General features: G+C 47.0%; 1 protein-coding gene across 2 annotated transcripts in view; it reads left to right on the forward strand.

The window, feature by feature from the left end:
- Positions 1 to 6,775: 6,775 nt before the first annotated feature.
- CATSPER4 (cation channel sperm associated 4) overlaps positions 6,776 to 15,517 on the forward strand; it is a 34,305-nt gene continuing 25,563 nt past the window's right edge. The window contains exons 1-3 of one of the 2 annotated variants that reach the window (XM_053398592.1): positions 6,776 to 7,121; positions 9,205 to 9,285; positions 13,353 to 13,496. In XM_053398592.1, coding sequence (XP_053254567.1) covers positions 7,095 to 7,121; positions 9,205 to 9,285; positions 13,353 to 13,496 — 252 coding nt within the window. In that variant the 5' untranslated portion in view covers positions 6,776 to 7,094. The remainder of the gene's footprint in view (positions 7,122 to 9,204; positions 9,286 to 13,352; positions 13,497 to 15,517) is intronic. The other variant, XM_053398593.1, reaches the window with a different exon arrangement.

The raw sequence follows: 15,517 nt of genomic DNA on the forward strand, positions 1-15,517 counted from the left end.
GAAGACATCTGAAGGCAGCCCTGTTTAGGGAAGCTTTTAATGTTTGATGCATTACTGTATTTTAATATTTTGTTGGAAGCCGCTCAGAGTGGCTGGGGAAGCCCAGCCAGATGGGTGGGGTTTATTTATTTATTTATTTATCAATCATTATATCCCATCTTTCCTCCAAGGAGCTCAAGGTGACATGAACGGTTCTTCCCCACCCCAATTTTATCCTGACAACAGCCCTGAAAGGTAGGTTGGGTAGATTAGTTGAGAGGTGGTGAATGACCAAAAGTCACCCCATTGGAAGACCAGGGTTCAAATCCATACTGAACAGCAGGACACGATGTGTGCCAGGATGAGTGTGACCTAACCACCTGTGGGGTTGGTCCAGCCTATGATACTTTTTCAAGGGTCTTAGTGAACCACAAGTTTAACATGAGTCAACAAGTGTGATGCAGCAGTAAAAGATGCTAGGCTGCACCAACGGGAGTATAGGGTCCAGACCAAGTGTTCAATTTTGAGCACCACAATTTAGAAGAATATTGACAAGCTGGAATGTGTGCAGAGAGGAGTGACCAAGATCATCAAGGGTCTGGAAACCAAGCCTTATGAGGAATGGTTGAAGGAGTTGGGTATGTTTAGTCTGGGAAAAGAGCAGACTGAGAGGAGATAGGATAGCTATCTTTAAATATCTCAAGGGCTGTCACATGGAAGATGGAGCAAGCTTGTTTTCTCCAGCTCTGGAGGGTAGGACCCAAACCAAAGGGATTCAGGTTACTACAACAGGAGATTCCGACTAAACATCAGGAGGAACTTTCTGAAAGAGCTGTTCGACAGTGAAACAGATTCCCTCAGGGGGTTGTGGATGTTATATTCTTATTTCATGGAAGTTTTAAAGCAGAGGTTGGATGGTCATCTGTCATGGATGTTTTAACTGAGATTCCTGCATTGCAGGGGGTTGGACTAGGTTGCCGTTGAGATCTCTTCCAACTCTACAGTCCTATGATTTTATGATACTCCTGTTATGATTATTACGATTAGTTTATTAATTGCCTTCTACACAATAGTCTCAAGGCAATGTTCAGTACAACCAAGAAAAAACACTTAAAACCACACAAAAAACCACAGATACCTTTAAAAGAAAACAAAAACAGTACAAAACCAACACTCATGGCATAGACCCATTTATCCAGCTGGAACTGCCTGTCGGAACAAGAATGTCTTCAATTATTTCCGGAAAGTGCAAAGAGTGGGAGCTTGCCGTATGTCAAGAGGAATGCTATTCCACAGAACGAAGGCAGCCTGGAAGTCCCTGTTTAACAAGCTTCTGAGATCTTTGGAACTTGCAGGATATGTTCCTGCAGACCATAGTGATCTACTGACTATTTAAGGGGTAAAGGGGTTTATTAAGTAATGGGCCAGCCACCACTGTGACACCACACAAAATGCCTCTGCTAAAGGACTCTGTACATAACATCCTTCTTGGGTCATTGTTGGGGAAAACAATGGCTTAGGACAGCCATTTTGCCACCGCCCATGTCCCTGGCAGGTCCTGACTTTCGTTATAATCATGAAAGGTTATTATGTTTGAACACTCCATTGCACTTTATCAATAACGGGTTTGGGGGAAGCAAGTAACACATCTGCCTCAAACGATCAATGACTCAAAAGCTGTGTCTGTTTTCGGAACCCATAGAATATTCCAACAATCCCCTCTTGCATCAGCATGCTTAAGACTTTGCCATTTACCTGTGGCATTTTTAATTCTTGCCTTCTTGTTTGTCTGTTGGTGTCCTGCTGTAATTTTAATAAAGGTAAACGTAAAGGGACCCCTGACCATTAGGTCCAGTTGTGGCCAACTCTGGGGTTGTGGCCAGCATGACTAAGCTGCTTCTGGCGAACTGGAGCAGAGCACGGAAACGCCGTGTACCTTCCCGCCGGAGCGGTACCTATTTATCTACTTGCACTTTGACGTGCTTTCGAACTGCTAGGTTGGCAGGAGCAGGGACTGAGCAATGGGAGCTCACCCCGTCATGGGGATTCGAACCGCCGACCTTCTGATCGGCAAGTCCTAGGCTCTGTGGTTTAACCCACAGCACCAATAAATTATAGTAATAATAAATTTTTATTTATACCCCAGCCTCCCTGGCCAGGGCTGGGCTCAGGGTGGCTAACACCAAATGTGAATTACAATAAAACGTAATAGAAAACAACAAACAAACAAACAAACAGTTAATTAAAATACGGCTTAAAATACAGCTTAACTGTGCGATTCTCGGCATCTGCTTCAGACTGACGTGGGGCATTTGCTTGCACCGTTCTGCTATTTTATAACGGGAGCAGCTAATAAATCGTTTAAAGGAAATAAATAAAAATAGATGCCATGGACTTTTAACATGCCCCTTGAGAAGAACTGGGCCCCAAATGGCATTTGCCGCATGCAAAATGTGGAATAAACTGTTTGCATTCCACTTTGCCATCAAGAAGACTCCTGAGAAGTGGCTCTTCTGTTGGGTGGAGGGCTCTGGTTTGCTTTTTGCTGTTTTAGGGAATTGGGGGGGGAGAGGGGGATGGTGTTCAAAGGCGCTGTTGAAGCCCCATGAGCTGGAAGATGCAGTCAGACCGTAAACTTGGGTGGTGCAGCTCTCTGCAGCTGGGACACCACCCAGGCTTATAATTATCCCTAATTCCTCCCCTGCTGCTGCCACTGTGTTAACGATGCCCGCAGCTGCATGCTGAAGGGGCAATTAATTGCCTAGCCCACGTAACCGTGGTTACGGGAGGGATATACAGCCGGTGGGTAAAGATGGAAATCGGTTGATCTGAAGCAGCAACAGAAAAGACCGACTGACTCCGGGACAGAGCTGGCAAGAGCTGTTTATTACCAATGGGAATCTTTGGGCATGGTTCTCAGCCTCCCTTTGAGGGAAATCGAGGTGGCAATCAGGTGAGGCTGCATCGTGTCCAGCAGGTGTGGATGGGCTCCGAGCATCTGGGATCGACGTTCCTTTTTCCTGGGACCACCGAAATCCACCAATGGCAAAATAGTGGCTTGGGGCAGAGCCATGTGCAAGCTGGTGGCTCAGGGGGAGAGCCAGTGTGGTGTAGTGGTTAAGAGCGGTGGACTCATAATCTGGGGAACCGGGTTTGCGTCTCCGCTCCTCCACATGCAGCTGCTGGGTGACCTTGGGCCAGTCACACTTCTCTGAAGTCTCTCAGCCCCACTCACCTCACAGAGTGTTTGTTGTGGGGGAGGAAGGGAAAGGAGAATGTTAGCCGCTTTGAAACTCCTTAAAGGGAGTGAAAGGCAGGATATCAAATCCAAACTCTTCTTCTTCTTCTTCTACTGCAGTGTGCCTTACAAACCATGGCGCTGGGATGCTTTGCAGATACAGGATGCTTAAAACATTGCCTCGCTGCCTGCATACCCTAAACAGTTCCTATGTTCTGCAGGAGAGGGCCTTCGCAGATACCATCAGGAGGCCCATTGCAAAATGTTGAAACCAGTCCTTCGGTGTGCTACAATGGCAGATATTGGCGCTTCAAATTTCAGCAGTGCCTGCCCTGTGCGATGCCTAAATCTGGTGTCCCCAGCCTCTCGCCTTCCATTGGAGAGTCCATCAGACAAATGTTCCTCCTTCAATGCACCATCTAAAATCTTTCTCCCAGTTGGTATCTGTCTTTAGTCTGAATCGATTTTATGTATGCGCTGTTGTTGTTTTAAACCACAATTCTCTTTTTTTTAGAAAAGAAAAAGTTTTCCATATGCAGTTGTTTTACGTGTGCTATTGCACATCGCTTCGGGATGCCTCACAGGAAGTGATTCATAAATGAAATCATCTCCATCTATTACAGATCAGGAATTCCAATCGCCTCTTTTTGCCCTGGGGGAGGGAGGGGGCTATTGGTAAACAACTGGAAGTCAGAACTCCTGGCAGAAAATCCCCCTGCCATGTACCAGAAGAGGACAATGATCTGTCTCCTGTACAGAGCGTTGTGCCATTCTCTTTTTTATATATAATGTGCTTTTTTCACATGTGCTTCAGGTGTGGTGGTCAACACTCAGCAAGTTGATGTGTGCAGACCCAGCAATCAACACACAGACAGATAGGGGACATCTTGGTCTAAGGGAGAATTTCTTCAGAAAAAGAGCTGATCCCAAATCAGAGGGCTAAGAGGGGCTGCTGGAAGCCCCCTAGCCCCTTGTGCCACCTTACAACTGTTAATCTAATACCGCAGCAAGCAAGGTGCCTAGGTATGGTTGCCAGGGCAGAGTCTACTATCCAAGCCAGGATATGATTTCCTTGCATTATTTCAGCCTTAGTACAGCACCCCCTAGGGGACGCAGGTGGTGCTGTGGGTTAAACCACAGAGCCTAGGACTCGCCGATCAGAAGGTCGGCGGTTCGAATCCCCACAACGGGGTGAGCGCCCGTTGCTCAGTCCCTGCTCCTGCCAACATAGCAGTTCGAAAGCACATCAAAGTTCAAGTAGACAAATAGGTACCGCTCCAGCGGGAAGGTAAACAGCGTTTCCGTGCGCTGCTCTGGTTAGAAGTGTGGCCTGGCGAGAGGGGGTGTGGCTGAGGAGGGGTGTGGCTTAGGGAGAGAGAGAGGTCAGGAGGCCAAATTTCGTCCCTGGGGCTGAAGGTCCCCAAACCTTATTTAAATAAATATGCTGCTATGCCCCCTTTCTGGGCAGCATTAGAGCAATTGTATTCCAAAGCTGTTTCTGCAGAAAAGCTTTAGATTCAGCACTAAATTAGAGGCAGTTGTTTGTTGTTTTGTTTATTTAACAAATGTATATCTCAAGTTTAAAAAAGAAAAAAAAATGAATTATTCATATTTTGCAAAGCGCATACAGTGGTACCTCAGGTTAAGTACTTAGTTCGTTCTGGAGGTCCGTTCTTAACCTGAAACTGTTCTTAACCTGAAGCACCACTTTAGCTAATGGGGCCTCCTGCTGCTGCCGCACCGCCGGAGCACAATTTCTGTTCTCATCCTGAAGCAAAGTTCTTAACCCGAGGTACTATTTCTGGGTTAGCAGAGTCTGTAACCTGAAGCGTATGTAACCCGAGGTACCACTGTAATTCCTTAGCATCTGTTGTTTTGACTGTTGTTATGCCTTCCAGCCATACTGCCACAGGCTGCGGGTCATGAGACTCTTAATCTCAGGGTCCTGGGTTTGAGCCCCACATTGGGCAAATGATTGCTAGATCATGGTCCCTTCCAACTTTACAATTCTATCATTCTGTCATGTGCATGCTGACAGTCATATGATACACTCCACAACAGAGTTGTTTCTGGTTAAAGAAATGTGAGCGACGAAGAGTGGTGGCTGCTGCCCAGTGGGGCTAGTGGGGTGGAACATAGAGAGGCTAAGAGAAGGTGGAGCCAGGGCCAAAGATAGATGGAGCCAGCTAATAGGTGGAGCCTGCTGAGAGCAAGGAAGAGGAAGCCGATTGGCAGTGGTACCTCCCTGGGGAGGCAGGTGGGGGCTGGCTGAGGGCAGATTGAGTTTCGTGGGCCCAAATCAACCTGCCTCCACTGCTGGCACCTGACTGCAGCCCCTGGATCTACTTTGGTGTTTCTGCCAGCAAAGCTAGCTTAGCCTATGGCAGCATTGACAAAACCACCGGGGCCTGGTTGAAGAGGAACGTTTTCTCCCTGTTTTGCAGTCGTCACTTTTATGTTGTGAACTGCCTTGAGATCCACAGATGAAGGGCAGTATACAAATTTAATAAATAATAAAATTAAAAATATCCATACACGCACTCCCCCAGCCAATTACCTGTTTCTTCCATACTTCCTAGTCTTTTCTATTCACTGCTTTCTTTTTATCTCATCCCCTTCCTTTCTATTTACAGCTTCTTCGCTTGTTCATCACCACCACTGTCATCAGCAGCAGCAACAAATCTTTGTCTCTTTCCCAGGTGGCCTTTAACCCCTCCTCTGGCTTTCCCCCCTCAGAGTAGGGAGACCTTGCTCTCCTTGTCCACGAACTCCTCTGTCTCCTGGCTACCTTTACTCAGCACAAAAGGGGCTGTTGGTGCTGGCATTAGTCCAGCCAAAAGGCTGTGGCAGAGCCCCAGGGTGTTGGGCAGGCAAGGGAGGAGGCCCTGGGCAGGCTGTGGCACTGCGAGGCCCTTGCCCCCTGAAAGTGGGAAGGGTGGGGTCAATGAAGTATTTAATTCACTCTTCATGGGATCAGACGCATTTGCCTAACAAGGCTCAGACGGCTTCCATATTATTTCTTGGTCTCTTGCCTCCCCTTTGTGGTCAAAAGGTGCAAGTGCAGAGCCATCAAATCAGGGAGAAGGCATGCATGATGATGAAATGTTAGACTGAAGATGTGCTATTTTAAATCACATTGGAAGCACCATCATTCCCTCGAAGAATTCTGGGCAAGGGAAGTTTACCCGTTCACTGAGTTACAACTCCCAGAGCTGGTCCACCTCCTTACCATGGCGTTGCCTTTGTCGAAATCCTTGGGGAAGAGGATGGGGTCAAAACTACAATCAGTTGCCTCTTCCTGTCATTGGCCTCCTCCCTTTCCATCCACCCTACCAGCCCCGTAATGGTAGCTGCTCTGTTTGCGTAAATGGGGCTCTACCCCACTAACCTCAGTTGGCCTTCTGCCAGCAGCCACCTGCCTGACTTCCTACTTACCTCCAGTCCAGGGGGGTGAGGTGGAGCTGGTTGCAATCTTCCTCCTCCTAAGTCTCAGCATTGCCCCTTGTGGACTTCAGCAGGGAGAAAGGGGACAGAGACAAAACTAGAATGAACTAGCTCTGCCCGCTATTGGCTGGGGCTCCACCTGCCGTCAGCTCTGGCGCCCCGTACAGTTGGGCTCCCTGTCTTCTGCCCTATCAATCTCAATGGGCACCAGCCACTGTTGATGTTCCTCCCACCTGCCGTTTTCTCTCTTATCCCCCGCTCTCTCCTCCCCCCCTCCCCCTATAATTTCCTGTTTATTCCACATAGCAGGAGAGAATGGAGGCTTTTGTGATGTCATGCTTACAGCCAGGATTTCATGATATTAGAATGCTGAGGTCACAATGCAAGAGGGAGGAATGGTTTCGTAGGTGGTGGACTTGACGCTGCACGCACAATGGTTGAACGTCGTAAGAGCTCTCTGGTGAGATCCTGGGGGTTGATTTCTCGCAACTTCAGGAAGCCGCGGAGTTTGCCCTCCTTCTCTTTGTGGAGCAGCAGAAACCTTTCTGCCCACTGACCTTTCTTCTCCCCAGAGAAGCAGTGGCAAATTTTGACTTGCAGGACCTCATCTCGAAAGCTGCTATGGCTCCAAGGATTGCATGTTCCGTTAGGTTCGAAGCTAGACTAAAGTTGAAATTAAAAGTTTTTTCTCATGCTTGTGGCATGACTGCAATCCTACGCTTAGTTACTAGGGAGAAAACAGGCCACGCTTTCTGTTAGAAATGCTAAAAAACCCTCAAAACCCTGTTGCAAGGAGGTGTCACCACTTACACTGCTAGCATGAAGCAGGAACCCCATCAAATAAAAGGAAAGCAGTATCCGGCTTCTACTGGATTGCTTGCTTATTCTGTGACTTGGAGTACTTTCAGACTGCAGTAAATTTGCAGGTGGGATTCAATGGCATGCCAGCACATTTGGGTTCCACAGTTAAGGTGAATTTGCAGGTCTTGTGCAACCAATTCACTTCCCTAAAAATAAAATAAAACCCAGATCTTTTTGCAATAAGGAAAGTGGCAGGGAAATGCAATGGGAAAATGCTCAATAAAGAGGTGATCTGGAAGTGACCTTTCTCTGTGCTAATCTGTCACAAGCCATAGCAAAACTTGAAGGCCTCATTAGCACCTTATTCATTTGCTAGATAAAGGAGGGCCTGGCAGTTGGCCTGGAGATCCTGTGGATGATGCCTTCACTCTTGCTCTGGAAACAAGTCCTGGAACTGCAGTTCCAACACATTTCCCTTCCATTACACCAGTTCTCGGCTCCCATCCCAGCACAATACACATTTGATATAGCTGAAATCCTTGTATCTCACTCACCTTCCAGTCCTTCCATCTTTCTGATGCTCCCCATGAGGCCAAATGATTTTTGTGGGGCTGGAGCAATTTGGAGAGAGGGATGTGAAGATGAAGCATATCCTCCAATGGATGGAAATAGGGGCACATCCTTGTAACATCCCAGTTCTCATCTTACCAAGGATCATTTCCTCAATCCCCAGCATATTAGGTAAAGGTAAAGGGACCCCTGACCATTTGGTCCAGTCATGGCCGACTCTGGGGTTCCGGCGCTCATCTCACTTTATTGGCCGAGGGAGCCAGCGTACAGCTTCCGGGTCATGTGGCCAGCATGACTAAGCCGCTTCTGGCGAACCAGAGCAGCACATGGAAACGCCATTTACCTTCCCGCTGGAGCGGTACCTATTTATCTACTTGCACTTTGACGTGCTTTCGAACTGCTAGGTTGGCAGGAGCAGGGACTGAGCAATGGGAGCTCACCCCGTCGTGGGGATTTGAACCACCGAGCTTCTGATCGGCAAGTCCTAGGCTCCGTGGTTTAACCCACAGTGCCACCTGCGTCCCTTCCCAGCATATTACACATCACAAAAAACCAGGTCCTGTCTGTTGTATGCTGCATATATTGACCCTATACTTGCCTGTTCTCCACTGACATAAAAAAACAACCACCTCTGTGCTTTGCATTAGAGATAGGTCAGAAAAACAAAGTCTTAGTAGATTGATTAGAAGGTTGTTGTTCTCCTAGTAGGGATGGGGACCCCCAGGCCCAGAATGTGGCCCTCAGGACCTCTCTGTCTGGCCCTTGGGACCCTTCTCTGCCTCCCTGCTGCCCTCCCTCACGTCTCCTTGAGTGTTTTCGCCTGGATGGATTGCAACCTTGAACTCTGGCAGTGCCTCTTGCTTGCCGGGATGGAGGGTAGAGGGGTGTGTGTGTGTGTGTGTGTGTGTGTGTGTGTGTGTAAAACTCACATTCCTTCCCCTGCCTGGAAGGAGGACGTGTGTCAGTGTGTGCAAAACTAGGCCACTGTTCAAAGGTAGAAATGGCATTTATTGCTCCCACACACTTTTGCCTCTGGCCCTGCCCTCTACTGGCATTCACCCCCCATCAGGAATGTGACCCTCGATATGAAAAAATGTTCTCCCCTTATGATATGCACGTTCAATATGTTTAGCCTGCTCCCACAAGAGTCTTTGTGTTTTCCTGTCTCCCAGGTGGCTGACCTAGGCGGTCAGGGACTTATTACTGAAGCAGAAGTCCCCGAGATCAACTGCAGATATGTCACTCGTAGTCAGGTATTCTCCTTTCCCCCCCCTCCCCTGCCTCTCCTCTCCAAGGCTCAATCTCTTTGCTTGTTGTTTGACTTTATTCCAGAGCTCCCTGAACTTTCTCTCTCCCCCCACCAGGTTTTGTTTCTTTAAGTTTTTATTGTTAAAATAATTCAGCATTAATACACACATATTGCGAATATACAAGCATACATTTCATACAGTCCTTTAAAATGTTCAAACATACCTACACTCAATCCCACAGATAATTCCTTTTCCCATCACCATCCACCACCCCTCACCCCACCTTTGTGTTAGACTTCCAATCTACTCAATTGCAATTTCTTTCCACTTCTATTGCTTTCTTTCACACACCTTTAACCTAATTTCATGCTTCTTTTTCTATTACACATTGTTATCCATCTTATTTAGTATTTCGGTATTTAAAACAGAACTTGTTTATTCTAATAGGAGTTCTGATTTTTCGATATGGTTTTGCAAGTATCCTTTAAACACCTTCCAGTCCCTGTCTATCTTCTCTTTTGAGATCCTTCCAATTTCTCCCATTGTTTTGGATATATTGTAGTACTCCAGTAATTTGGCAAGCCACTCTATTTTTGTCGGTATAATACCACTTTTCCAATTTTTCTCAATCGATAGCCTTGTTGTTACTGTTGCGTATAAATATAATGTCTTGTCTTCTTCCTTTAGACTTCCTGGTACTATTCCCAATAGAAAACCTTCTGGTGTTTTCCTAAATGAATATCTGAACATTTTTTTTCATTTCGTTATATATTGTTTCCCAAAATTGTTTGATGTTTAAACAATTCCACCATATACGTATCATAGTACCTTTTCCAGTGTTGCATCCCTGAATTTTCATAAGAGCCCTGGTCCATCTGGTCCAGAATCCTGTTTTCCACAATGGCCAAGCTGTTGGCTATTTTTTTCTGAGTCCTGCAGAGTGATTCAGCAGTTTTACCCTCAAAGCCCTAGGGATGAAGTAGACACCACACACAAGACTTTGAAGACGACTCTTTACTTGCAGGATGGCATCTATTTACAAGCAGTGTCATACATATATACTAAGTCCGATGCAATGCCTTTTGCTCTCTTGAGCCCAAGAGAGTGTCTTCTTGCTACTTACTGTAAACGCCTGTGAAGCAGTCCAAGCTATAAATTATAGCTCTTCTGTCCTCACCAACTCCTCCAGACACAACGACTTCACACTCAGAAAAACATTGGCAAAACAGGGGAACAACCAGCCTTCCTCCAATTCCCACCCCTACCTAAGAAACACACATGCTCACTTTTAAAGGGAGCTAAGAAACTGAAAAGGCAATGATTCAGTGTTTCTGTGACCTTAGTTGGAGTCACAAGATTTTGCAGCTGTTACATTGCATTGCATTGCATTGGTTTCCTTTCCCCCGGTACAATTTATTCTTTGTAAAATACATTTTCTAATGAATACAGTACAAATACTAACAGTGGCCAAGCCAGAGTCGGCTCAAGATGTTTTGCTGCTTGAGGTGAAATAAAAGGTGGTTCCCTTCCCCAAGGCACAGACAGAAGCCAACTGGGTTGGTAAAAGGTAAAGGGACCCCTGACAATTAAGTCCAGTCGCGAACAACTCTGGGGTTGTGGTGCTCATCTCGCTTTACAGGCCGAGGGAGCTGGCGTTTGTCTGCTTCTGCAGACAGTTTTTCTGGGTCATGTGGCCAGCATGACTAAGTTGCTTCTGGCGAAACCAGAGCAGCACACTGAAACGCCATTTGCCTTCCCGCTCCAGTGGTACCTATTTATCTACTTGCACTGTGTGCTTTCAAACTGCTAGGTTGGCAGGAGCTGGGACCAAACAACAGGAGCTCACCCCGTCACGGGGATTTGAACCACCAACCTTTCGATCAGCAAGCCCAAGAGGCTCAGTGGTTTAACCCACAGTGCCACCCACATCCCTCAACTGGGTTGGTAGCTGACTATTACTCCAATAGTGGGGAAGGGCAATGCCTTCTACTGCAGTTGAGGGCAGCAGTCTAGCCTAGGGAGTACATAGCACTACAGCTCTGGACACTGTATAGACATCAGAATCTGCCACCTGAGGCTGCTGCCTTACTCTGCCTCATTGCAGGGCTGGCCGTGGGCCAAGCAGATATCCATGGGAATCTTACAAGCAGGACATGAGCTGGTGTTCCCCAGCATTCATAGACATGCTGACTCAGATACTGGAAGTATTGCACAGCCATTGTGGGATTTTAATGGGCTTCGTAAAACCAGAAACTCAGCACAGGAGCCCCCTGATCATCTTCAAATGCAGTGTCGGTTGAGTCATGCATGTTTCCTCCAGTGTAAAAAAAAGAAAATAAAGGATATAAACAAACATTTTCAAGGACCACTTGGTTTGATCTCTGGGTTTGCTTTACAGTAAAATCTCCTTTATTACTAGACCAGCTGGAATCATTTAACTCTTTTGCTAATACCAAGGTGGTTCTGTTGCCTTCCCTTGCCGTGTTAAGAGCTAAACTCTTGTCAACATGCCCATTATTCTGCGATACATATTATGCTGCAATTTACATTGATGATAGGAGCAAATATTAGACTTTTCCCAATGTTGATAATATTTAATTGGATTGAGGACGATGTGTCTGCAGAACAGATATCTTTAAAAAAAAGTCTTATTGAAGCCAGAGTAGTATGGGTGAGAAAATGGAAATGCCCTTGTGTTGCATCTATATGGGATGGCTACTGAATAACCTAGAATCAACGGAAATGAAGAGGCTGAGGCAGTCCATCAGAGGAATGACACCGCATATACAGTGGTACCTTGGTTCCTGAACTCCCAAAATCGTTCGAAAACCAAGGCACAGCTTTCTATTGGCTGCAGGAGCTTCCTGCACTCAAGCAGAAGCCACGTCGGACGTTCGGCTTCCGAAAAACGTTCACAAACCAGAACACTTACTTCCGGGTTTGCGGCGTTCAGGAGCCAATTTGTTCAACAACTAAGCCATTCAAAAACCAAGGTACCACTGTAATATGAACTTGGTTGATTGGTGGCCATACTTTGTAACTTATTGTAACACAAATCTGAGAAATATTAGGCTTGAAATATGTTCATTGATGTACATAAGATTTGTGGAACTCTCTAAATAAATAAATACAATAAAGAAGAGATCTTCTTTATGCAGCTCTTAAGTGCATTGCACTATTTTGTTTTAATTTTTTTTAAAAAAAATGTTTGCTTAGCTTCTAGTTGGGCCCAATACGTCAAGTTAAAAACAAAACAAGTTAAAAACAAACAAACCTTGGACTGAGAGGGTGAGGCAAATAAAACTGTTTTCAAAAATGCTTTAAAACCACTCTTGAACAAACCAACTTTTGAGCTTTTCCTCCAAGGAGCTCAACGTGGCACCCATGGTTCTCCTTTCCCATTTTATCCTCACAGAAACCCTGTGAAGTACGTTAGGCTGCGAGGCAGTGGCTGGCCCAAGGTCAACCCAGTGAGTGTCATGGCAGAGTAGGGATTTGAACCCTGGGCTTCCAGGTCAGAGCCCAGCACTCTAACCTTTACACCACACTGCCTCTGCAGAGGAAGCTTTCAGGCTACAAGTGACAAAGGCTACATAGGCGAAGAAGATCCATGTAGGTAACTAAACAAGATTCACTGACGCTCCAGGGTTTCTGTTTTGTTTGTAAATGTAGCCATTAGGACAAATCTTGATTCAGGGAGAAGTTCTACTTGGTGCGAGCTCAGTTGTCATAATCGGCTCTTGAAGAGTCTCCTAAGGTCTTGCCTTCCCAGGAACCGCTGGGAAGCCGACCTTCTGTCTCCACCATCTCAGGAATAGCCACAGCTCCACCCGCTGTCTCCAAAATGGCCACCTTTGTATCCACAGGAAGGTCTCCCTGCATGATCACCTCTGATCTGAGGCCCATCACCAGACTCTCCCTCAGTAGTGTAGTGATAAATTCAGAAGGGACCATGCTACAGAGAAAGACAGAATCAGGCAGAGAGAGACGGGAAGGTGCCGTTCCTATGTTTTGAGTTACTATGCCCAGCCTGACTGACACCCCCACAATTCTGCTCCTTCCTCCAACAGGATGACTGGGACGTGGAAGAGTTTATCTCGAAAACATGCATGGGGACATTCCTCCATCATCCAGCCTTCAGGCTGCTCCTGGCCAGCTTCATCATCCTCAACGCCATCACTATTGCTGTGCGAACAGAGCCAACGTTAGAAGAGGTGAGTTTTGACACACCAATCCAGGGCAGGGCCAAAGGACCACCGAGTGTTAAATGGGCACAGCACACCATCGACTCAGCCTTATTCCCTCTCTGTTATCCCTTTGACTTTCTATTTCAGTGGTAGGGAACCTGTTGCCCTCCAGATACTGCTGGACTACAACTCCCATCATCCCTCACCATGTGCTAAGCTGATTGTGACCGATGGGAGCGGGAATCAAATAATGTCCGCAAGGCCACAGGTTCCTGAACCCTCCTCTGTTGACCGGGTACCAGTGGACTGTATGAGTTGCATCCAACTATGGCTTCCTTAGAGTAGACCCATTGCAATTAAAGAGCCCCCTATTGGCACTCTACATTTAAAGCAGTCTCATGCCACTTTAAACATGTATAAAGGTGAAGGTAAAGGGACCCCTGACTATTAGGTCCAGTCGTGACCGACTCTGGGGTTGCGGTGCTCATCTCGCTTTATTGGCCGAGGGAGTCGGCGTATAGCTTCTGGGTCATATGGCCAGCATGACTAAGCCGCTTCTGGCGAACCAGAGCAGCGCACGGAAACGCCGTTTACCTTCCCACCGGAGCGGTACCTATTTATCTACTTGCACTTTGATGTGCTTTCGAACTGCTAGGTTGGCAGGAGCAGGGACCGAGCAACGGGAACTCACCCCGTCGCGGGGATTCGAACCACCAACCTTCTGATCGGCAAGTCCTAGGCTCTGTGGTTTAACCCACAGCGCCACCCGCGTCCTTTTAAACATGTATAGCTTCCCCCGTATGGCCTCCCCCAAAGCATCCTGGGGAAAGTAGATTGTCATGGGGGCTTCTGAGAATTGTCAGGAGATGCCTATTCACCTCCCAGAGCTACAATTCTCAGAGTTCTTTAACAGTCACACCCTCTTCCCAGGGAACTGAGATGTCAAGGGCCTGATAGAGAGGTCTGGAGAGCCACAAATCCTGGGCCTGAGGTTCACCACCCCTGAGCTAAACCTTCTGTTTCCACGTTGTATCTGAGGCTTTAGGGCACAGGTGGGCAAACCTGTTCAATTTGGAGGCCATGTTCCCATTTTGGGAAACCTTCCAGGAAGCACACAGCAGTGGTAGGTGGGGCTAGAGTCAAAAGTGGGTGGAGCAACAAATGCAAATCTTCTACACAAGGTCACACCCCCTCCATCTAGACCAGGGGTCAGCAACCTTTTTCAGCTGTGGGCCGGTCCACTGTCCCTCAGACCATGTGGGGGCCAGACTGTATTTTTTTTTGGGGGGGGGAATGAATGAATTCCTATGCCCCACAAATAAGCTAGAGGTGCATTTTAAATAAAAGCACACATTCTAATGTAAAAACACACTGATTCCCAGACCGTCCGCGGGCTGGATTGAGAAGGCAATTGGGCCAGATCCATTCCCCGGGCCTTAGGTTGCCTACCCCTGATCTAGACAGGCAAGAAAGCTCAGGGTTCAAGGACACATTCCAGCCAAGTGAAAACACCCAAGGAGGATGTGAAGGAGGGCTGGCAAGGGGTGTCATCTGGAGAGAGGGGTTGTGGCTGAGTTGTGGCCTGGGCTGAGTCCAGAGGGCCAGACTGTGAAGCTTGGAGGGCCGCACCATACAGTACAGTGTTCTGCACCATACACCTCACAGTGAGAATGAGAAACATGACATGGAAAATGCATATCTGCTGCTGCCTTTGGGTTGGAAGAAAGACCTGCTCCCCTCTGCAAGGCCCATTTTCACCTGGCCTAGGGGCCTAGACTCACTCTGAATAGCTAAAAGAGGCTCATGGGAGGCCACTGGGACATTGCTGGAACAAACCTTGGGTTGGGGCAAGTGGCTCAAATGTTTTCAAATGTTTTAAATGGTTATAATTTTGGTTCCTCTCTTCCATTTTTGTCAGGTTGGTTAAATGTTTAGTTGGGATTGGTTGTTACTTTATTTTGAATATACAGTGGAACTTCAGAAGCCAAACGCCTTTGAACTTGAATGTTTCAGCTCCCAAATGATCAAAACCCAGAAGTGATTGTTCC

The sequence above is a fragment of the Podarcis raffonei genome, chromosome 8 (genome assembly GCF_027172205.1).
Source record: "Podarcis raffonei isolate rPodRaf1 chromosome 8, rPodRaf1.pri, whole genome shotgun sequence".
In the NCBI taxonomy this organism is placed as follows: Eukaryota; Metazoa; Chordata; class Lepidosauria; order Squamata; family Lacertidae; genus Podarcis; species Podarcis raffonei.